At 29.4% G+C, this 23,375-nt stretch overlaps 4 protein-coding genes across 16 annotated transcripts in view; 1 reads left to right on the top strand and 3 right to left on the bottom strand.

The window, feature by feature from the left end:
* Dh31-R (Diuretic hormone 31 Receptor) overlaps nucleotides 1–23,375 on the top strand; it is a 107,507-nt gene that overhangs the window by 39,416 nt on the left and 44,716 nt on the right. The window lies entirely within an intron of this gene.
* On the bottom strand, nucleotides 901–17,178 carry LOC108728534 (esterase E4). 2 transcript variants are annotated; one of them, XM_018457120.1, is made up of 10 exons: nucleotides 16,743–17,178; nucleotides 14,148–14,430; nucleotides 13,601–13,786; nucleotides 12,291–12,502; nucleotides 12,008–12,179; nucleotides 10,935–11,252; nucleotides 10,080–10,224; nucleotides 9,815–9,989; nucleotides 1,118–1,124; nucleotides 901–910 (listed from the first exon to the last, which is right to left on the bottom strand). In XM_018457120.1, the coding sequence occupies exons 1-8, from the start codon at nucleotides 16,881–16,883 to the stop codon at nucleotides 9,827–9,829; spliced, it is 1,620 nt and encodes a 539-aa protein (XP_018312622.1). In that variant the 5' UTR covers nucleotides 16,884–17,178; the 3' UTR covers nucleotides 901–910; nucleotides 1,118–1,124; nucleotides 9,815–9,826. The 2 variants fall into 2 exon arrangements, with proteins under 2 accessions (XP_018312622.1, XP_018312621.1); XM_018457119.1 differs by lacking the exons at nucleotides 901–910; nucleotides 1,118–1,124 and having other exon boundaries at nucleotides 9,788–9,989.
* Nucleotides 1,740–8,117, bottom strand: LOC108728536 (esterase E4). Of its 2 annotated transcripts, XM_018457122.1 has the most exons (9): nucleotides 8,093–8,117; nucleotides 6,429–6,587; nucleotides 5,604–5,892; nucleotides 4,888–5,073; nucleotides 3,430–3,638; nucleotides 3,156–3,327; nucleotides 2,576–2,890; nucleotides 2,175–2,319; nucleotides 1,740–2,077 (listed from the first exon to the last, which is right to left on the bottom strand). In XM_018457122.1, exons 2-9 carry the CDS (start codon nucleotides 6,564–6,566, stop codon nucleotides 1,918–1,920), a joined length of 1,614 nt encoding a protein of 537 aa, XP_018312624.1. In that variant the 5' UTR covers nucleotides 6,567–6,587; nucleotides 8,093–8,117; the 3' UTR covers nucleotides 1,740–1,917. The 2 variants fall into 2 exon arrangements, with proteins under 2 accessions (XP_018312624.1, XP_018312623.1); XM_018457121.1 differs by lacking the exon at nucleotides 8,093–8,117 and having other exon boundaries at nucleotides 6,429–6,763.
* The window catches only part of LOC108728533 (esterase FE4-like), a 32,135-nt gene continuing 27,777 nt past the window's right edge, over nucleotides 19,018–23,375 (bottom strand). For all 8 annotated transcript variants that reach the window (XM_018457116.1, XM_018457117.1, XM_018457111.1 and 5 more), the window contains 8 exons: nucleotides 22,618–22,762; nucleotides 22,126–22,414; nucleotides 21,443–21,628; nucleotides 21,071–21,267; nucleotides 20,716–20,887; nucleotides 19,767–20,084; nucleotides 19,309–19,453; nucleotides 19,018–19,197 (listed from right to left, as the gene is read on the bottom strand). In XM_018457116.1, coding sequence (XP_018312618.1) covers nucleotides 19,056–19,197; nucleotides 19,309–19,453; nucleotides 19,767–20,084; nucleotides 20,716–20,887; nucleotides 21,071–21,267; nucleotides 21,443–21,628; nucleotides 22,126–22,414; nucleotides 22,618–22,752 — 1,584 coding nt within the window. In that variant the 5' untranslated portion in view covers nucleotides 22,753–22,762 and the 3' untranslated portion in view covers nucleotides 19,018–19,055. The remainder of the gene's footprint in view (nucleotides 19,198–19,308; nucleotides 19,454–19,766; nucleotides 20,085–20,715; nucleotides 20,888–21,070; nucleotides 21,268–21,442; nucleotides 21,629–22,125; nucleotides 22,415–22,617; nucleotides 22,763–23,375) is intronic.

Below are 23,375 nucleotides of genomic sequence, written 5' to 3'. Positions count from 1 at the left end.
TTCTTAACGGTCTCTTCTACGAACTTTACACCGTGGCTTGTGATTTTTTCGACCTGTTTACTTCGATCCGTCTCATGAAAGATCGACCAAAGATGTGATCGAATTTTCCTAAAGACAGTACAACGAAACCTGAGATCAGGAGCGACAGCTTCGCATACAAGAGACGCATGCGCGTTTTGTGTTTCACATGTTCGACACGTATTAAAATCAATGGTATATATACCTATATCATTGTTAGGACTGTACTTTAGAAGTTAATTGCCCTGTAATATGCATAGAGTTAATTTATTTTTTTGGCCGTTTATCTATAGCCATATTATAGAACGTGAGGTACGGTCAACGCGATGATGAAAATGCTTTAAAGCGTTTTTTGATTGATCAATTTGTAAAATTCTTTCTTCTAATTGGTCGATCAAACACTTCAAAGTATTTGTAGCGAGACTTTGACCATACGGCAATGAGATGAAAAAGAACAAAAAAATTTTTTATTAAATTTAGGACCGGTTGTTCCATCTTCGGATAAACCTATGGCCGGTATTCATAGTTCGCTCTTATTTTAAGATCGTCTTAAGTAATGTCTTAAGATGCTGATTGGCTCTTTGATTGGTTCGTGACATCTTAAGATTGTACTTAAGACGATCTTAAATATAAGAACTGTGATTTTCGGCCTATGTAATAATTTATCTACTGGATAAACAAAAGAGTAAAATATTAAGAGCATAAGAGAGTAAAAGGGTAAGACAGTGAGCTGAAGTTTACCGAAAGGGTGGAACAACCCTGCTTAAGAGTTTCATTTTTCTTTAAAGAAAATATTAACTGTAAGAGTGAATAAAAACGAGTTATTCCAAGAAAAATTATATAACATGAATATCAGAAGGTTTGCGGGTTATCGCCATGTTTTTATCCATTACTAATGCCATATTGACAAACCTTTTGGTATCTTTGAAGATAATACGTGAAAGCCTAAAAAGCATTATTATAACATGAATTTCTTAAAGTTTAATTTAGAAAGGAAGATAATTCTGCGTAACAATCAGTCGAAATTGCTTTTAAATTAAAAAAAAATTATCCTTAAAAAAGTTACTTATACGCATATATTACAAAACATAAAAATAACTGGATAACTTGCAATCCATCTAGAATGTAGAAAATAAATGTATTAATAGTGATAGCATATGAAAACATGAAAAAGTACGCAAAATTTAATACGAGATGTAGAAAATGTACTGAACGTGATATATGAAACATACGTAAAACACTCAAATTTAATACATATTTAATATTGTAAATGTAATATTTTATTATTCATTTTAATTTTATCTGCACAATTTCATAGTTACAATTTCATAGTTAATTTTATGCGAGTAATTTTCAGTCAGAATTTAACTAAAATTACTTGAAATTCAACAATAAATAGTATTAAATGCTTAATTAATATTTTTTAATTTTAATTCGCAAAAAACTTTCTGTTCCCAGTAATGGTTGTTCTACAATGTGCTCTTTGTTTCCTGTTTCTTGCTTTTTACCTTTTACTTTTTTCCTCTTTGTGGTCGTTTTATCGACAATTATATTTCTTGATATGTGTTTTCTGTTTCTTCTGAAGTTCATTAACGTTTAACTCGAGCAACAGAAAACGAAAAACGGGATAAGAGGTAAAAAGACAAGATACAAAAAATAGCAAAAAGCGAGAAATAAGAAATAGGAAACAAAAAGCACATTGTAGAATAGGCTTAAAGTCATAGTTTGGAGACTATATGTAATGTATATACTTCTATTTCTATTTTAATCAAAACCAACCCTGAACTTAAAGGAATAACAATAGCCCATCGTTAAAAAATATCTTTAAAAAATAATAAGAACAATTATTATAAACTCAAAAGATACATTATAGAAATCCAACTTAATATAGATAAAGTTTTAACGCTGTAACTTATTTTTTTTCTCTTCCCAATCCCATCTTTCTTCTCCTTTGCGGAAGACTTTCATTTGCGAGATTGTATCGATATTTAGGTAATTGTATTTTCCGTCTTGTGAATCGCTTACGGGTAACCACATATTTGTAACAGGCGTTGGATTTCTAAATCATATAAGTGAGAATTAATTATAAATACGAAATTAACGAAATTAAAATATTTTTAGAAGGATATATTTAAAAGAAGTTAAATTTTTCGTACCCTGTTTTAGCAAAATCCGTCCACATTTGTGTTAAGCATTTTATCATCTTGTAGTCTTCCGAATCAATTGCAGGTGATGACATGTCGAAATCTTTTAATATATTAAAATAAAACAAGTACGCCAGTTCCTCAGCATGTGATACACCTATCAATTATTTCGTTCACTTTTAAATCTTTAAATTACATAACTTTATAAATATTTTAAAAGACGATTTATTGTTTAAATTAAATTGTCTATAAAACAGATTGTGTTGTTTTAAAATCGCATAAAAATTTAGAAACATTTAAAACCAATTTTTATTATAATTACAAAATAAGCGGATACTCTTTATAAATATAAAGGTAGATCCTTAGAGAGAGAGAGAGAGAGAGAGGGAGTCTTATAAATTAATTAATAATACCTGGGAATTGAATATCATGTATTTTTCTTATGGGAGAAGAGTCACTCTCGTAGGAAAATTTATACAAATACGTCGTTTTCTTATCATTATTATTCAGCTTTGTCTGAATATCCACTGCTTCCATTATACCACAATAGAAGATCTCATCACTGAGAAAATCAATGTAATTTGTTAGAGTTTCTTCTGAAATTGCTTTGTCACCAAAATATAAAGATCGCAATTCCTCGACTGTAATTGGTAATGTAGATAAAGTTTCGGGCATTATGGCGTTTTTGAAATCAGAATCGATTTTCTTAAGCTGTTCTTTACTTATATCTGAAATAATTTTGAAAACATTTTAGTTCTGTCCGCTATATATCGTATGATAAGTAATAGATATTTTTACAATTTCCTTTTTTAAACTAAAGAATAATTGAATTCTATACATTTGCCAAACAGAGAAAATCTTTTGTTAAAACATTATTTAAACTTTTTATGTAATGGGGTGTCCGTTAAAAAGAATGCGACATATAGATATGCATTATATTAAAAAATTCGAAGCATTAAAAATGTATTTAATGAAGCCAAAAATAAAACTCACGCCCTTTCCAGTTACTGTATGCAATAAAAGATCCTTCACAACTGGTAAAACCCAAAAGGAATGGTACCTTAACACCGCGACACTTAACCGTCTTTGAATCTTCCGGAAAAACTGGATTCGATGATTCGTGATCCAAAGTTGGTGAAAATGTTAAACCATATTGTAGATTCTCCTGCGAAGAAGATATTACTAAAATAATATTTTATTCGCACAATCTGTAGCCTGCATAATTTATCGAACTTATATAATTACAATCATATATTCAAATAATTACAGTTTCCGTCAAGAGAGACGTTTGTTCGGTTTCTATCAGCTTTTTAGCATCAATTGTTTTGAGAAATTCATAAGCGACTTTTGGATCTGTAGTAGTTTTTCCGAGTATTTTAGCGAATCGAAAAACTTTGTTCGAATGAGATTGTCGTTCAATTATACCCCAAGGACATGTTGCGACACCACTTTGCGATATCGCTTTATGAAATAGACCTAATAAACAATAATAACAAAATATTTCATACAATTTATTATCATAACATTCTTATTTTCTCTTCTTCGTAATGTATAATAAACTAGCGTTTGAAAGTTCTTGTAATCACTGATTCCATAGTGATTTTGTGATTGATTTTATATTATTAAAAATTTCTCTCTCTGTGTACACACATACACACACACACGCACGCACGCACGCACGTCAGGGCAATCAAATGAAACGTAATGGATGAAAAATTCAGATATTGAAATCAACTAATATGTTAATAATTACCATAATTGGTAAGGTACTTCTTCTATTGTAAAATCAGACAACGGATACCCTATTCATAAAACTCCTTGGGCTGGGATCGTACCTACTCGCAAACAGTCTTTTGCACTGTTGCGTTCAACGGAAATTTCCTGCTTATCAGATTCTACTGCGGGTCTCTAAAGATGTGTCGCATGGCGACAAGTTTAGACTGTAGATCGGGTGCTCCAGTATTTCTCACCGGAACTGTGTCGCTATGCGATTTTCACATCTTTGGAGATCTTTGGAGATACATATAGCAAGTCTGTAACTTTTAACGACATACTAAAAAAGATGTACAACGGCAACATAACGGTACTGAACTGACGTCAGAAGTAACAGAATCGAAGTACTGATGAAGAATCTGAAAGGCAGGAAATTTCCATCGGACACAGCATGACAGGAGGTTGTTTGTGAGTGGGTTCGATGAAGCCCAAAGAATTTTATAAATAGAGCCATCCGTCGTCTGGTTTCACAATGGAAGAAATGCCTTAGCAACCATGATAATTATTAACACATTATTTCAGACAATGTCTGAATTTTTTATCCGCTACGTTCATTCGACTGTCCTAATACACATATATGCATATTTATTATATATACATATATGTCTGTAGGAGAAAGTTAGTTGTTTTATAAATTTTTACATTTCATTAATATGACTTTATAATTGAAATTTGAATTAAACGTTCAGAACTTACAAACAAATTTTGAGGAATATGTTTTATTTGAAACTAATTGAAAGAGAGAGAAAAGAATAAATTTATCATCTGTTTAATATATTCGCGGAGCTTTTTATTTTTCATTTGCAAATGTATTAGTATTTATATGATTTTGTTGAGATGAAGCATCGCAGTTGACTTATGAATAAATTCATGACTAAATGAAACGGGGTTTGGGTTTCTAAATTATTGAGTGTATCGAGAGATAAATCTTTATCGACAAAATATGTTGTACCTTCAGCTAACGGAGACAGAGTTAAATAATGTACGATGCCTCCACCAGCGCTTTCGCCGAAAATAGTGACATTATCTGGATTTCCTCCGAACTCTGATATATTTTTCTGCACCCATCGTAACGCCATGATCACATCCTTCAGACCTTGATTACCTGTCGCCACTTTATCGTACAGATTCAGGAAACCTGAAGTCACATTAATGAATTTTTTTTAAAGTTGGTTTATCTTAATTAAAAATAGATGATTACTTTATGATTAAAGTAAATCGTATTAAAATTTGTTTCTATATACTAATCAGCAAAATTTAAATATCATTTTCATATTTATATTATTATCATCTCAGATTGATTGTGGTTAATGTCCGAACGTTTCGGCGCACAGTCATATTTGAGATAATTACATTTAAAAATTAGGAATATGTATTATATTCATAACATCTAACTTTGATCGATTATTGGCGTTCTTTAAATTTATGTATAAAATTTAAATAATCTTACATGTAAAAATAAATAACAAACATTAATGTCTGTAATGACATACTATGAACAGCTAGATGTGAATTAAACTTTCTGTATTAATTAACTTATTTGGACTGTGTCTAAATAACTTATTTCAAACAGAAGACATCTAAACAATTACTATATCAAAATGTTAAACACAAATGATATGTGTACAATAATAATATATATTGAAATAATATATACGAATGGCGTACCTAGAACGCCTAGTCTATAATTCAAGGTAACCAAAACTACATCTTTCTGCACGATATAATCGGGACCGTACATAACTGCATCACCAGAACCCTGACAAAAAGCACCACCATGTATCCACACCATTACCGCACGTTTCTTCGAAGGTTTGATATTCGTGGTGTACACGTTTAAATAAAGGCAATCTTCATTGCCCTCAACTTCACGTGTAAAATGATTTATTTGAACGGAGACATTTCCATATTTCGAGGCGTCTCTTTTACCGGACCATGGTTCTGCTGGTACCGGATCCTAAAAATCTCACATACGCATATATACTATGATTCTCTGTGTTAAAAGAAACAATTTTTTTTGTACGCAAATTGCGTTTAAATAATTTTTGAATGAAAAACTGTTTAAAGCTAACGAGTTCCGCATAAATTTGACGATGTCTATTTTACTATTTCTTTTTCATATATATTTTATTATAGATTGTTTTAGAAAGCTCTTAAAATAAGCTACGAGAATGTGCAGTAAAAATGAGGAATTTCATTAAAAGAATTCAATTTGACTTTCATATGATATTGCAAACTCTGTTAACTATATTTTATTTACAACTTTGTCCTACAACTTTGCTTCTTACATATTCTTTGCTATAGTGGATCGTCTTCTAGATATTTTAGTGTTTCCGGACTTTTCAGTGATGTATATTAATAAACGAAAAGCAGATTATATAATAATTATTAAATATAAATAATAAACAGCTTTATATGATCTATTAATCATAACTTTTCAAAGAGTTAACTTTTATAAAAATGTATTTGTTATCATGAATTGTATTTACTTACTTTGAATCTAAGTTCTCCAATCGGTGGTTTCGCATATGGTATTCCTCGAAAGGCTATGTAATAATCATTATAAACACCTTTTTCTACGATGCCAATTAACTTTCCTTCCCGTACGCATATTTCGATTCTGTTGTCCATAATAGTTATCTAGAAAAATATCTGAGAAAAATTGATTACTCACAAGAAATTAACTAGTTTTTTTTATTATTTTGCTGGATAGTAAGTATCCAGTAACCAGATAGAAGTCTTAGTCACATAAAACTCGACAACTAGTTGTAAACTGGACCAGCTCAAGTAGCACATAGCGCTTATAAAGCGTTAATAAAGCGCTAAAGAAGCGCATATAATCGCAGTAAGCACTGCTGTGCTATACTTGGGAATTTAAACGGATAAAAAATAAACAGTTATAGATAACGAGAGAAAAGTGTCGATAAGTTTATCAGTTTATGACCCGATCTCACCCAACTCCGATTAAGCTAATCGGTTAATTAAATTTCAGTATTGTTAATTGCAAGACTGAAAACCTAATTTTCTGGCAATTATAAAGAACGATGTGATAACAGCACAGAGATCCATGTTAATGGCAAATTTCTCAAATGCGAAAAAGCCATGCGAGTCGAGCACGTGAGTATTCGGCGCCCCAGTAAAAGGATGTTTTCAAGTCTTACAGTTGGCAATATTTAATCGGCCGATTAGTTTAATCGGAGTTAGGCCCAGTTCCACAACTCACGGTTAACTCTTAATCGAGGTTCAACTTATTTATTGTCTCTTTCCAATTCTAAAATTGGAAAGAGATAAGAGTTAACCGTGAGTTGTGGAACTGGGCCTTAGGCCCGTTTCTACCAACGTAGATTAACTTTAATCTTGGTTCAACTTATTCTTCATCTCTTTCTACTTCTAGAAATTAGAAAAAGATGAAGAGTAAGTTGAACTAAGATTAAAGTTAATCTATGTTGGTAGAAAAAAGCCTTAATGAGTTAGTAATCACGACTGTGTTGCGTACATGTGTATGTGTATTCTAAGAAAGATATAAATTATTTTAAGATAAGTAAAGTTAAAATCGGGTTGATCCGATAAAATTTTTTTTATCGTTTATTACGTCATACCTTATATATTTAACGTGCGTAAACAAACTTGAATTATCTCTCTTGTTATATTTTTCAACGAACAAGTGGGATAACTTATTAAGCGTCTTGTTATATTCGTGATTCGCAAGAAATATGAGAAAGTGCTCCCTGATGCACTATAAATGTAAATCAACCGATGAAATTATATAAATATAATTAAAGAAAAGAAGAATTCTTTTCATTGAGCATATATAGAATCAATATCTGCATAACAGTATATAATAAAAAGTTTATAACAAAGTTGAAATCATTTTTAAATTTAACATTTTTAAATTTAAGATTTTGAATAAGAGGAATAGCATATTTTGAAAATATAGATATATTTTAGAATGAGCGAAAAGTAAATACACGGTATTATTTTTTATGAATTAAAATTAAATGTTTTTTTTTTTAAATTGCGATTTTTCGTTGGTTTTTCAACATATAAATAAGTAAAATACCTTTGCGAACCTCTGCTGATGAAAGAGCGTATAACGGAAATAATTTAAATTAAACCTCTTAAATTAAATAGTGATGAAATTTATTTCGAATACATACGTTTCGATCCTAGATACGAATCCTCTTCACTGATCTACATAATACATCATGGAAAGAGATAACATCTGCCATATGATATCTTATCGAAAGTCAAATGTATTATATCAATATCGTAGGTGTTATTTCTCTCCATGTATTTACTGTTTTATTGGATTGCTAATTTTAGATTTACATTAATTGCATTGAAAATGAGGAGAGATGATGATCTGTTGTTTCGAAGAAGGTTATATTTATAAGATAATTCGAGGGAAGATGCCACAAGAGGGAAGCCACTTTATATATTTATAGTTTTTTTTATAGAACACGCCGTTGGCCATACTGACTGTGCAAAAGCGTGTGGTAAACAGTTGCGCAATTATCGGTAGCGATGAATATGTTCATGCGAATGTCGATTGGAAAAGATTATACGAAATATAAAAAGGTCGTGAAACATGCTCTTTGTAATATTTGGTATGCTAATAGCTAAGGTCCGTATTTCGATGCTTACTGTAAAACCGGGCAAATGATATACGGTTTTAATCACTGTTCCCTGGCAGTTATGTGGATGATATAGATTATAATTTATAATATTCTTCTTCTATGCGTAAAAGTTGTAACTGAATATTCCTCTTACACTTAGAGATAAGATGACAGTAAATACAAAACACAATTTTTCCTGCTTGAAACCGTCATTAAAACAACTTTATGAATTAAAATTTTGGATGCTTTATATAATTCGAAATATTTTAAGTTAATGAAATGCTATTTAAATGAATAAAAGTATGTCCAACTTACTTCCTAAATTCCTTTCTTTCATATTTTCTTAATTTATGTTTTATCATACTTTATGTATTTTTATAGCTTAAACTTTTGATTATGGATTGTAAATAAGTAAAATATGCAAGTTTATATTGCATCGCATTATTTAATTATTTGTAATATCTTCTCTCATATAGGAGATGACATCTTATCCATATATGTATAATATATAGGAGGAAGATGCCACTTTTACAAGGTATGATATACCAATTTTTTTTAATAATACGGAATATTAAACGTTAAATTTATAAATTTGTGCAGTAAATAAAGAAAAGTCTCTAGAATATAAATAATATTTTTTTGCAACTTAATTCATTAACATTAAGAAGTTATTCAAGAATGAAGGTTTAAGTGTGGCGTCTTCCCCCTAATTACCTTATACTTTTTAAATCCGATAATGTAAATTCAACTCTGCCTTTATCTTCTTATGAGAATATTATGTCTAAGTATATATATAATCGTAGATTCTTTGTAATTCTGGTTCTTTGTTAACACTTAAAGAAGCTCCAGATCCAAGGATGAAACATATGTACTCGAAGAATAAGTTTTATCATTATTTAATCTGAGAGGTTTAATATAAATTATTTCCGTACGCTCTCTTTCTTCTTTCATCAGCGGAGGTTCGCAAAGATATTTTACTTGTTTATGGTGATTTATTCGTTGGAGCTCAAATTTAACTTGTTTACGTTGATTTATTTGTTGGAGTTCAAATTTTACATAGAAAAGAATAATAGTGTTTCACATACATAGTAAATTCTATAGTAATATTAAATATAATAATATTAATTTTAATTGTTCTTTATCAAAAAAAAATTTTTTACATGTGATTTCAATTTAAAGGATATATTTTTTCAAAATGTGATGAAATAACATTTATCTTAAACGTAAAAATTTGGAAATATAATTTTAATATAATATTCTAACAGACACAGAATTTCATAGCTTGTGTTTCATATTCTTCCAATCGCAACGCCGTTCTCCTTTACGAATGCTTTCCATGTGAGGAACAAGGTCAATATTTAAATAATCGCATATGTCTCCAAGCTTTAATGGAGTCCATTTAGTGGGAATCAAATTAGTAATAACAGGCGTTGGATCTCTATCAGTGAAAATTAAAAATTAGTTATTAATACACAATTACACAATTTTTTTAACGAGAAATTAATTTTTAATTTTTAAATCTTCGTACCCTGTTTTAGCAAAATTTGTCCACATTTGCGTTAAGTAATCTATTACTTTATAGTCCTCCGAATTAGGTGTAGGTGGTGACAAATTGAATTCTTTCATCATATGAGGATAAAATAAATAGAATAAATCTTCGCCATGAGTCACTCCTGCAAAAAATATTGTTATATAATAGATTAATTTTAAAAACGCAGACTATTTCTATTTGAAGTAATATTTAATATTTGTAAATATTATTACAAAATAATATATATATATATAAAAAACAATAATCTTTAGAATATGTATAACCCACGTAGAAATGTTAAAATGGCCCATTCATGGGCCAGTACTGTTTGCCATCGCGTCGGTACTGACAGCCAATGTTGGGCCAGTACAGATTTAACACAGAAGTGTAACGCTACGCCGTGCTTCATTGCCAGTGTTTGCCTGCTTCGCAGCCATACTGGTCCACGTATGACCCAGCTGTTAGCCAGAGCTTGGTCTGTTTTCCAACCAGTACTGACCCGCATATGACATTTGTCATTCAGACTGGGACAAGATTGTCTGTCAACACTGGCGCAATAAAGTCCGGCGTAGCGGTACACTCCTGTGTTAAATCTGTACTGGGCCAATGTTCGGCCAGTTAAATAATGTTGGCAATTTCTACGTGGGAATATATATATATATATATAAAATCTTTAATTTTTTAAAGTGAAATATTTTTAAATGTTTGATATATATTTGATTTCTTATAATGATTTATAAAAATTTAGATTTGTTCCTTAACAATGCCTTAAAACATGATATGAGTGCACTCGTATTCCTTAATAAAGGATTAAAGGTTTTTATATGGTTTTAAGTAAAATAGTGACGTTACCTGGCAACGTAACGTTCATTATTTCCTTTCCGAGGTAAGTTTTACTTTCATACGAAAGTTTATACAGATACGTTGACGTGTAACTGTCAGAACTCATTTGGATATCAACTGCTTCCATGATACCACGATTGAACAAGACATCGCTAAGAAAATCAGCGTAATTCATTAAAGTTTCTTCTGATACTGCTTTATTTCCAAAATATAAAAATCGTAACTCTTCAACTGTGATCGGTATTTTTGACATTCCAGATAAAGCTCTAGGCATTATAGTTTTTGTTAAATCAGAATTGACTTCTTTAAGAGCTTTTTTGCTTATTTCTAAAACAATTTAAAAAATTTTAAATTTTAATAACTTTAAACTTTAAATAAATTGTTTATTAACGACTATAAATACTACATGGCATGTGAATAATATTTAAGGGACACATTTGTTGAAAAATAATTTATTTCGCTAAAAAGAATATCTATTAGTATGAAAATATTATGGTATATTATTTTTCATACAATGATCTGTTAAAAAAAACACGGCGTGTGTATAACATTAGATGATACTGCATATCAAAAGAAACAATTAATTGGATTATTACAGATTTAATTATAAGAATGTACAAAATAACATTATTTTAGAACAAAATAATTGTTTTGGAACAAAATAATATTTTAATCACAATTAATGAAAAATCCTAATTTATTAATACACCTTAATGCCCGTTTCTATTAATGTAATGATTAACTTTAATCTCGGTTCTATTCTTGCTCTTTATCTTTGTTTACTTTTTAGAAATGGGAAAAGATGAACAAATTGAATCAGGATTAAAGTTAATTTACATTGATAACAGAAATAGACATAAATATGTTTATGGTTTTATCCATAAAATGTTTGTTTAATATTGATATACATACATTCACACGCGCGCGCGCGCGCGCACCCACCTACCCCCCCCCCCCCCACCCACACACACACACACACAATTAAGTTTGTGTTATTCTTTATAGGTCGCATTATACCTATAAGAATTCATGCACAACAATAGTTAGAGATATTTAATGAATGTATAAGCAAATGCACTTACGTCCGAAAAATATACTGCATATGAGATAAGACCCTTCGCAACTATTATTTCCTAAAAGCCATGGCACTTTAACTCCACGTTGTATTAACGTGTTTGGATGTTCCGGAAAGAATGGATTCGGTGATTCATAATCTAAAGTAGGTGTAAATATTAAAACATGTTGCAGACGATCCTGCAAAAACGTATTAAACCAATGAAAATATTTCATAATTTGTTTGCAATTTGTTGTACAATCAATCGTGCTTATATTGCAAAATTATTAACAAAATATTAAAGTACTTACTATTGGTGTAGCGAGGAACTTCTGTCCAACTTCTATGAGTTTTTTTGCATCGATTGTCTTAAGAAACTCATAAGCGACTTTCGGATCTGATGTGATCTTTCCAAGTTTCTCCGCAAGTTGAAAACCTCTGCTCATCGCTTTGTTTGTCCATTCAGTCAAGCTCCAAGGATTCGTGGCGACGCCGCTTTGCGAGATCGCTTTATGAAATAAACCTGGAAATTGCAATTGAATTTAGTTTTATTAATTAATCATTATAATATCTCTCTTTCTTGCTGTTTCTTCAGTTTGATAATATACAGGTTATTCTATAGAACTGATCTAAGCATTCTCTCAATTATTGTTTTTTTGGTCACTTTAGAATCGATTTTATTTTCGAGAAGATATTTCGGTCGAAATTATTCCCTACAACTTTTTCAAATTTTAACATTATGCATAAGTTTTTATCATTAATATTTAAATTAAAATTTCAAATGTTTCAAACAACAATTCTTTTAAAATATATTTTGCTTAAGATTAATTTTATAACGATCAATTTATTATCTACTTTATTGAAGGACAAAGAAGGGAGAGAGAGAAAGGAATTTGTACGAACAGCATTCATCTTTAATCTTACAACTAGATTATTAGAACATACTTGGATGTTTTTGTCGAAGAAAAATCTAGATCAAAATGATCGACGAATTTTTGAATATTTAATAGGAAATTTAATAACAAATATTAGATAAAATTTGAGGATATTATATCATTACATGCATAGGTCGTCTGAAAAGTTTTGAGCCTCAACATGAAGATGGCATTACTCGTCAAAACAATTTTGGTACTATAATCGTACATACTTTGAAAGATATCTGCGAAAATTGTAGCTACTTCTGGCGCTTAGTTGTTGTTTGACAGTCATTTATGCCAGTCAATGTCAATGTTTTTGTAAAAATGGAAAAAATCGAATATCAGCATTCGCCATGATAAAAATTCACGAATTGCGGTTCGAATTAATTGACCATCCACCGTATTCACCAGATTTGGCCCCCAGCGACATTTTTTCTGTTTCCTAGGTTCAAAGTTTGGCTCGGAGAACAGAAATTTTCATCGATCGAGGAGGTCATCGCATCCGTAGACGCCTATTTTGCAAAGCAAGACACTCAGTATTATTTGAATGGAATTAAAGGGGTGGGAGCATCGCTGGAAAAACGTATCGACTTAAAAGGAGATGTGGAAAAATAAAATTGAATTTGACCGAAAAATTACTTGGTTCTATGTTAGGCTCAAAACTTTTCAGACGACCCTCGTATCAATAGATCTGTAGGTTATACCTTTGCCTAACGGAGATAGGTTTAGATAATGCACGATAATTCCACCAGCACTTTCACCAAAGATAGTGACGTTATTCGGGTCTCCACCGAATTGTGATATATTTTTTTTTATCCATTTTAACGCCACAACCACATCTTTCAGACCTTGATTACCCGTTGCCACTTTGTCGTAGAGGTTTAGAAAACCTGAAATTATTAATGCATTTTTCATTTGCAAACTCGAATGATTAAAATCAGAAGTGGATGGTCTATATATTATATCTTATATACAGTAAAATTCATTAATGGTAATATTTTCTTTAACATTTTTTACTTTAAATAATGTAAAAATAATTTCGACACAATACGAAGTAACATTTGTACGTACAGTATCATACATATACATTACAATAATACATATGTATATACGTAAAATATTATTTTAAAAAAACAGCATACATGCAACATAAATTTTTTGAAAAAGGAGGTTTAAAGTTTAAAAATATTATGAAAAAACTGAGAGATGCAAATCTTGCACAATTTTGTATCCAGTTAGTATGCAACGTACCAAGAGCCCCTAGTCTGTAATTTAGCGTAACGAGTATCACGTCCTTCTGAACAATATAATCAGGACCATACCAGGCAGCATTACCAGAACCCGAACCAAAACCGCCACCATGTATCCATACCATAACTGGGCGTTTTTTCACGATGTCTATAGTATATACATTTAGGTAGAGACAATCTTCGTCGCCTACTATTTCACGTGTTAATAAATCAACTTGAACAGCGATATTTCCATGTTTTGAGGCATCTCTGTCGCCGAACCATCTTTCTGGTGGTAGTGGATCCTGTATAGATAAACATAGCTTTTACTTATAAGAATTAATCTGACATGATATATTTTTTTTAACAAGAACACACATGCAATGTAGATCAACTTGTCCTACATTGTGTAATTTGCCTTATAGTGGATCGAGAGAATTATCAAATTTTGGATATTAAGCGATTGATACGCGTATCAATTCTTCAGATTTTTTGGGAGATTTTTTAATTATGAATATTACTCTTTTTATTTATAAGTGCGTACTATACGTCGTAAACTCAAGAAGTTGATGATTAATGCAAAGAGTGCAAGTTCATAAACGTATAAATAAAATCCTTGAATTATGTAAATTATGTAATTTTTGCCAATAATAACTAATCAGCAATACAATAAAATTGGTAACAAAATTTTCGCGTTTCTTGAATTCGTATATTCGAATTATTTACGAAAATTTCAAGCGACATTCACATAGTTTTTTTCTCGTATATTGTGTGCATCCTTAGATCTTTGCAAAAACCTAAGCAGTAGAACTTATGCAATAAATGACTCAACTAGTTACAATTGAGCATTCTCAAAAATAGGTCAACCCCTGAAAAGAACGCTCGACTGTGACTGATCGATCCATAAATGTAGTTAAGAGGGGGAAAAGCTGCCCTCTTAAATTTTAAATAAGAACAAAAATACACATTTACGGACTATACTTAATGAGTATTTACAAGAAATTAATTTTAGAAAAGAAGAAAGAATTGGAGGAAATAAGTATAGAAAAGTTTTCTGAGAATTCAAGACTACTTTTATAAATTTAAATTTTTCAGTTAAAAGAATCAATTTACAATTTTAATAGAAAAATAAATTGAATTAATAAATTAAATATATCTGTGTGATTTATCTGCCAGTAACTAATTAAAAAAATAAAACATGATAATATAAAACAAAACAAGTCCAATAGTTCATGCCACTCGATTTTTTCCCCTCTCCCAGGTTTAAAAGTCTCAACTCTAATTTGGCTCCTTTCCCTAAACAAAATCCTGGTTAATAAATTGGTTCATTTACTACTTCAGTTCTACTTTTACATTTTTGTATGCTTTAATTATACGAATCTTATAATAGAAAGATTAATTTATATTAGAAATAAATCGTACCTATTCGAATCATACTAGAAATTTGTCGCCACACGGAGAGAATTTTTTTTTTTAATTTACCCTGAAAATATGGTAGTTGTGGTATAATACAATATTTTAAAGATTTTTACCATGCACTTCAGTAAAATTGATCAAACTTATTTTATACCTTATTGCAGTTTTATTAATAAATGAGAGAGATTTACATTAAAAAAAAAAAATTCTTCGAAATACAATGTTGTCCCATGACTGTCATATTTTCAAAGTAAATTCTAAGAAAAAGTTCTCTCCGTGCATAATTGAATATTAATATGTGAAGAGTCGATTCGCATTAATTATTTTTTTAATCAAAATTTTAATTTTTCTTAATTTTCACAAATTACTAATTATTAATATGTCAATAAAAATTGTTTACAACTTTAAGACATCACTTAGTTATAAAAACAGTAAAGCATGAGAAAAATTTGAAAATTTCTTTTTATTTTCGAGCGGATAGGTATATTTCTTTTTATTCTCTAAAATGTTTTTTATGTGTACATATATATATATAACTTATATTACTAATACCATAAGTAAATTATCTAATAATAATTACGAGGGAATCAATGCTGATTATATCAATATTAATTTTTGACTTTTTGCAGTACACTTAAATTTTATATTTAATTTTATATTTACATTTGTCCATAAATCACTCTCTAAATGTTGTGTTTACGCAAAATTTAAAGCGCTAAAAATAACTCATACAATCTGCCAATTTAATTAAACGTCAAATAATATCTGAGATATAACAATAAAAAAAAAACGATAACTCTTTTTTTATATCAACATTCAATTATAACTTCTTCAATTGACACTTTGTGTCTTTCCGGTAAAATTAAAAATAAGACAAAAATAAATAGAAATGAACTTTCTGTCACTGTTAAATCTATAGTGTCAATTTTAACTTAACGTGAGTCGCTACTGCTCCTACTCAATCATATCGTTATTTTAGACTAAAACAATGGTTATAGTTGACACTATACAGTGTCAATTTGACACTATATAGTGTCAAATTTAACTATTGTTTTGGTAAAAAATAATGACATATTTAGTAGGAGTAGCGCCGATTCACATTAGATTAAATTTAACACTACAGATTTAACAGTACAGTTATCTCAAGATTAAAATTGAACGGTTATGTTGAACGCAGCTATAGTAACGGAATGTTATTCACCTTGAATCTTAGTTCGCCAACTGGCGGTTTCGCGTACGGTATTCCTCGGAACGCGACGTAATGACCGCCATGGACAGCTTCCTCAACGATACCGATTAATCTTCCCTCATGCACATGTACGTCTACTCGATTATTGTCCATGATGGATATAGTGGAAGAATAGCAAGAGAGTAACGTTAACGAGAGAGAGAACCTGCTGGTCTACGTTATACGACTACGTATGTCAAGATTATGCAACCACATATATACTCGTGGAACTGAATGTTGGAGTGTTATGCAATAACTCGACTGACTGTCGTCGAGAAAAAAGTGGGGATTGAATAAAGAAGTGTTGCTGATTCCGTGTTTTTATGATACCGTTGTCACCGATAACTCTTCCTTAATGTAGCAAAAGTTGCATGACAAGTGATATTTTTCATGTTAAAAAATTGCAAATAATAAGTAATAAAAAGTAATAAAATGACAATAATTATATATACAGGATGTTGCATTTTAACAGCACTATATCTCCTAAATTTGACGTCGTATAAAAAAACAAAACAATTTTTAAACAAAAATTGTGTAATCTAAAGGAGGATAAAATTTAAAATCAATTTTTGAAAAAATTGATTTTTTATAATCATACGAAGATTATCGTTATGAAGGTTATCGCCATTTAAAAAAAATGGAATTATATGATATTTTTACATAAATATGTTTCTAATTATTCTATATATAAAAGTATGAAAGTAAAGTTATCGAAAAATCAATAGTTTTTCGAGAAATTTTATACTTTATTCTGACACATTTTAGCATGATGTACGAAGTACGTCGTAAAATATTTATTTTTTGGCAACTACCTTAATTCTCCGGCCATGAGTTCTTTAAAGGCATCATCGATATTTTGATTGTGAATTCTGGTAGATAAATTTTAAACTGTAAAATAATTAAAATACAATCCGACATGTATAATAAAAATTTGTTGTTAAAGCTTTTACAAGTATATCAATTTTTTCAAATTTTTATATAATCAGGAACACTAAAAGAATTTACTCTATTACCGTGAAATAAACAATAGGCTTTAATATAAATAGTAACAATGATAATGAACTTATCAGCTTTATTTACGCTGAACGTATCTACGAAATAAAACAATTAAACTTAAAACAATTAAAATTAAAAATAAACATTTCGAGCCTATCGTTTTTATCGGATCATATCATTAGTATTCCTATCCAATCAACTTACATCAAATCGTTATCTATTCTAAATTGTCAATATCATATTCTCTATAATTAAAACATTTGCATTTTAATAATAAGCTCGCTTTCCTTTACATTCACGTAATTAAAAATTTTTGCTCTGTTGCTTGAAGATCCTTACAGCTGATGGAATTAGAGTTAAAATTCCACGTTACCGACGGATGGTTAATACTTTTATGCATAGACTAATGAGATAAATCAATTGATGTAAAGAAAACGTGTACATAGTTGCTTTTCAAAAAAAATTATGCAATTTGCAACATGCAACTGTCTTTATATCAATAATTGATTTATCCTATTATTCTATGCCTAAAATTATTAAGGTATATAAAAAAATATATAGTTTATGAGATATTTTATATATTATGTCAAAATATGCCAGAATAAAGGGTAAGATATCTCGTAAACTATTGACTTTTTGATAACTCTGCTTTAATACTTTCATATATAGAATTACTAAAAGAATCATATAATTCTAAATTAAAAAATGATGATTTTCATATAATCTTAAAAACATCAATGTTTTTGAAAATTGATTTTAGCATTATGTGTCTCTCTTCAAACAATATAATTTTGTCTAAAATATTTTATATGATGTCAAATTTACAAGATATATTGCTGTTTTCATTGAAGAATAAGATACACATACATACTCTGCATATAATAACTTACGAAATAAGTACGATAAAAAATCTCGTGTACTAATAAATTTTTATTAATTTCTAATGATTTATTTGTAAATATATTTTTACGTATGTATTGATGCTTTTGATTGAGAGACGTCTCTACTCTATAAATTATATTATTTTTATATAATATATTTTTAAAAATACATTTATAAAGGAAATAAGTTTAGTATACGCACTTTACAATACTGAGATAAAAAAAAAATATTAAAACATGAATATAATAATTTTTTTCATAATTTTATTATGAAAAACTCCCATCTTTATGGAAAAGCAGTTTTAACAAAAAAAAATTTTTAAAAATCTAAGGAATATTTATTGTAAATATATATTTTTCAATTAAATTTTAACAGATAAGATTACATCAGATAACATTAAAACATTTTTTAAATACTTTCCCAATCCCAACGTTCCTTTCCGTAACGGAAGATTTTCATTTGTGGATTTAAATCAATATTTAGATAATTGTAATCTTTGTTTTGCGGACCAGTTTGTGGTAACCATAAATTTGTAGTAGGCGTTGGATTTCTAAAAATCGGTTTGAATTAATATGTGTTTATAGGAATTAATATGTGTTTGCAATTAGAATTAATATACGTTTGTAGAATTTGTGTAAAATAAGGAAAAAAATTCTTGTACCCTGTTTTAGCAAAATCCGTCCACATTTGCACAAAATCATTTACCATTTTGTAATCATTTGAACCAGGTTTGGGACACGTCAAGTTAGATGATTTTACAATTTCTGGGAAAAACAGATAACCTAAATCCTCTGTATGGCTCACTCCTACAAAATATTATTACATTTGTAAATTATTCTTAAAAATGTAGATTCATCATTTTCAAATTTACATTTCCTCTAAATTCTTATAAGTTTTCTAAATATTTTTATATGTTAATTTTTTTTAATATTAATTTTTTTACTACATGATATTTTTATTATTACTTTTATGTACAATTATTATAATAATAGAGTTGAATGTAATATGATTGGGCACACAATTTCAGAAGTAATCGCATCGTTAGTTGGTAAAATGTATTTGTGCTTTTTGACGTAAGAAATATTATGTGGTTGTATTAATTAGTTAGCGACAATATACCTGGAAGTCCGATGTTTAATACCGTTCTCATAAGGGAAGTTTCGCTCTCATAATCGAAATGATATAAATACGTCGATTTGAAATGACCAGAAGATTTTTGCAATTCAACTACATCTCTTACGCCGCGTACGAAAAATTCATCTCCTTTGTAATATGAATAATTCATTAAAGTTTTCTCTGATATTTCTTTATTTTCAAAATAGTGGTATCGTAATTCCTCGACAGTAATTCCTATTTTAGGTAACATGGATAATACATTTGGTAATATTGCCCTTTTAAAATCATCATTTACTTTCTGTAAATCTTTGTCGCTCATATCTGAAACAATTTTAAAAACATGATTATATTGCTCACTTTTGAGATATTGCATACCGAACGAATAATATTTCATGGGCATTTTTGCTAAGAGAAATAATTGACTTCATATATATAAGTTCATGAAAAATATCTATCTCAAAAATAACATTAAAATTTTTATTTTAATATAAAAATATGCCAATTAAGATATGTACAAAACATATATGTTACTGTTAAATGAAAATAAATAATATGCATATTTATATATTTTATTTAGTAAATTTAAATGTTGGTGAACATACACAATCTATGATAAAGCTATATTAGAACAACGTAATTATTTAATATATTGAAACAATATATCTGTTTTGGGATTTATTGAATTATTTAGTAATTATAATTTTTATATGTGTATTTAAAAATTGCATTAAAAAAATTTATTTTTTAATATTATAAAAACATTAAAAATATTATGAAAATTTTTTTATAAATGTTGATGGCATATTTGTTAAATGTCAAAATTGTATTATTTTTAAAAGGCTACATTGTAAAAAAAACTCGTGTAAAAGAAATAAAAGCGGAACAATTAAAGATATATATTATATAGTGACAGCGTGCGCGCACGCGATAAAATGTAATACTTCTTTATTACTTTCGAGAAAGTTGCTACGTATAAGAAATATTCCTTCGTCACGATTAAATCCTAAAAGGAAGGGTATTTGAATCCCGCGCCTTATATATTCCTTTGGATGTTCAGGAAAAACAGGATTTGATGACTTGTTGTCCAGAGTGATCGTCCAGAATAGAGTAACACTCAATTTCTCCTGATGATATTATAAATGGAAAATATGTTATTCATATGTTAAAATTCTTAAAAAAACTTTTTTTAAAAAAGAAAAAATATATACCAAGTGCATAAAAAGATATCGAATATTACGGCTTTTCTAACAAAATACGAATATGAAATAAATATAATCTATATTATAATAAAATATTGAGATATTTACTTCAGTAGCAATTGCCGATAATGAATTTTCAATAAGTGTTTTTGCATCAACCGTTTTTAAAAACTCGTATGCGACTTTCGGATCTGATGTTTCCTTTCCGAGTTTTTTGGCAAGCCTAAAACCTGAGTCCATCCTTTCATTAAAGGCCCAAGGATTTAAGAGGACACCGCTTTGTGCGATTATTTTTTGGAATAAACCTACAAGACATAATCGTAATAGAATTGATTCATAGATTCGTTACCGTAAAAAACTTGCTTTCCTTTCTTTTTATTGTATAATACATAATCTTAGAATTTATCGATTTTTTTGAATTATTGATTGTTTGATGTTTTTGTTTGCGTCAGTATTTAAATGCTTTCCTTAAAGATATACCTTTAGCTAACGGAGATAGAGCTAGAGCATGTACCATGGATGCACCAGCACTTTCGCCAAAGATAGTGATTTTTTCTGGATCTCCACCGAAGGCTTTTATATTTTTTTTAATCCATTTTAATGCCATGATCGCATCCTTCACAGCTTGATTACCTGTTATAACTGTGTCGTTGAGGTTTAGAAAACCTGAAAGCATATTAATTATTTCTCTTGTAAGGTTGATATATTCAAGTTAAAAGTAAATCATTATAAAATAAATAAAAGAAAAGTATTTGTTTTAGAGTTAATAAAATTTTATAATTAATAATTATGTACAGTACTTTTTAAGATCGTAATATGAATACACAACAAATCATCTATTATTAATAATTATCTATTTTCTGTGAATATAATCTTTTGCTTTTAGAAGCATTTCGATTTTAGAAGTATGCACATACTAATAAATAAAAAGGAATATCCATTCTTACTTAATTCTTGGTAATAAATAAATATATTCATTTATTAACTATTTTTACTTTCTGTATTAGTATTTGATCATAAACTAATAACGTAATTACATGCCAATGGATTATTTAAAATAAAAAATATAAGTCTAACTAAATGTAGTATGTTTACTTTGAAGAAATATGAAAGAAACACAAGTCACATACAAGAAATATACATCAAAATAATGAATAACGTACCTAAAGAGGCTAATCTATAATTTAGACTAACCAATACTACATCTTTTTTTATAATATAATCGGGACCATACCAGTCTGGATTACCGGAACCTAAAAAATAGCCACCACCGTGTATCCATACCATTACCGCGGATTTTCTCGGGGGTTCGATTTTCATGGTGTACACATTTAAATAGAGGCAATCTTCATCGCCCACAACTTTGTTTGTGAAACGATCTATTTGAACAGCTATATTTCCGTATTTTGTGGCATCTCTCTCACCACACCATGGTTCCGCTGGTACTGGATCCTAAATATATAAATTATATTTAACACGATATTTACTTTTGAAAGAAATAGTTTTAAAAGATATATTTGGAGAAAATTGAGATTCCTTTTTTTCATTTCTTTTTAATTCTTATTCTAAGGAAAATCAGTTAAAGTTTATTTTTGTTGTTGTTGTTAAAATTAATTATATTGTGCGCTGATATAATAACAAAGTACTATACTTGCCTTAAATCTGAGTTCGCCGACTGGAGGTTTGGCATATGGTATTCCGCGAAAAGCAAGGTATCTAACATTATTACAACCATTTACGACAACGCCCTTCAATTTTCCTTCTTCCACTTGTACTCTTATTTCATTCATCGCGTATATGCTAAAAGAATAAGAATGAAAATAACATTAAAAAAACTTATTTGTTTTTAATATTTACAACTATATATTTACAACTATACGAGGGTCGTTTGAAAAGTCCGTGCAAAGTCAGAGAAATGGCACTACTGGCGCGTATCAAGGTTAGATTTAGTTAGTAGCATCTCTTGGAAGAACACACACCACGTTTTAGCCAGATCGGTCTATTTGTTTGTGTTTGGCATTCATTTGAATCGAGGAAGTCGAGTGATTTTCAAAAACGCACCAGCTCACACCTCAGCAGTTGTGGTCGCAAAATTAATGGAATTAGGGTTCCAACTCGTTTCACATCCCCCCTATTCTCCAGACTTGGCTCCCTCGGACTACTATTTGTTCCCCAATATGAAGAAATGGCTGGCGGGAAAAAGATTTTATGCAAACGAGGAGGTGATTGCAGAAACAAATGGCTATTTTCAGACTTGGACAAATCCTATTATTCGGAAGGGATCAACAAATTAGAGCAGCGTTGGACGAAGTGTATAAGCCTAAAAGGTGACTATGTTGAAAAATAAAAAAAGTTTACCCCAAAAAATTAAGTAGTTTTTATTTTTGCACGGACTTTTCAAACGACCCTCGTA

This window comes from Mycetomoellerius zeteki, unplaced genomic scaffold (genome assembly GCF_001594055.1).
Source record: "Mycetomoellerius zeteki isolate Tzet28-1 unplaced genomic scaffold, Tzet1.0 scaffold62, whole genome shotgun sequence".
Classification (NCBI taxonomy): domain Eukaryota; kingdom Metazoa; phylum Arthropoda; class Insecta; order Hymenoptera; family Formicidae; genus Mycetomoellerius; species Mycetomoellerius zeteki.
The sequence above is the reverse complement of the archived record's forward strand: the minus strand, read 5'-3'. Positions and strand labels throughout refer to the sequence as shown.

What these genes read in the sequence shown, in the direction of transcription:
- LOC108728536 (XM_018457122.1), bottom strand. Translation starts at nt 6,566, where the DNA reads ATGGACAACAGAATCGAAATATGCGTACGGGAAGGAAAGTTAATTGGC. An exon ending in CGTCTCTCTTGACGGAAACT is followed by an intron (nt 3,328 to 3,429) that starts GTAATTATTTGA and finishes TCTTCTTCGCAG; the next exon opens with GAGAATCTACAATATGGTTT. An exon ending in ATACAGTAACTGGAAAGGGC is followed by an intron (nt 2,891 to 3,155) that starts GTGAGTTTTATT and finishes AAATTATTTCAG; the next exon opens with ATATAAGTAAAGAACAGCTT.
- LOC108728534 (XM_018457120.1), bottom strand. Translation starts at nt 16,883, where the DNA reads ATGGACAATAATCGAGTAGACGTACATGTGCATGAGGGAAGATTAATC. An exon ending in TTGGCGAACTAAGATTCAAG is followed by an intron (nt 14,431 to 16,742) that starts GTGAATAACATT and finishes TTATCTATACAG; the next exon opens with GATCCACTACCACCAGAAAG. An exon ending in TTACAGACTAGGGGCTCTTG is followed by an intron (nt 13,787 to 14,147) that starts GTACGTTGCATA and finishes TAATAATTTCAG; the next exon opens with GTTTTCTAAACCTCTACGAC.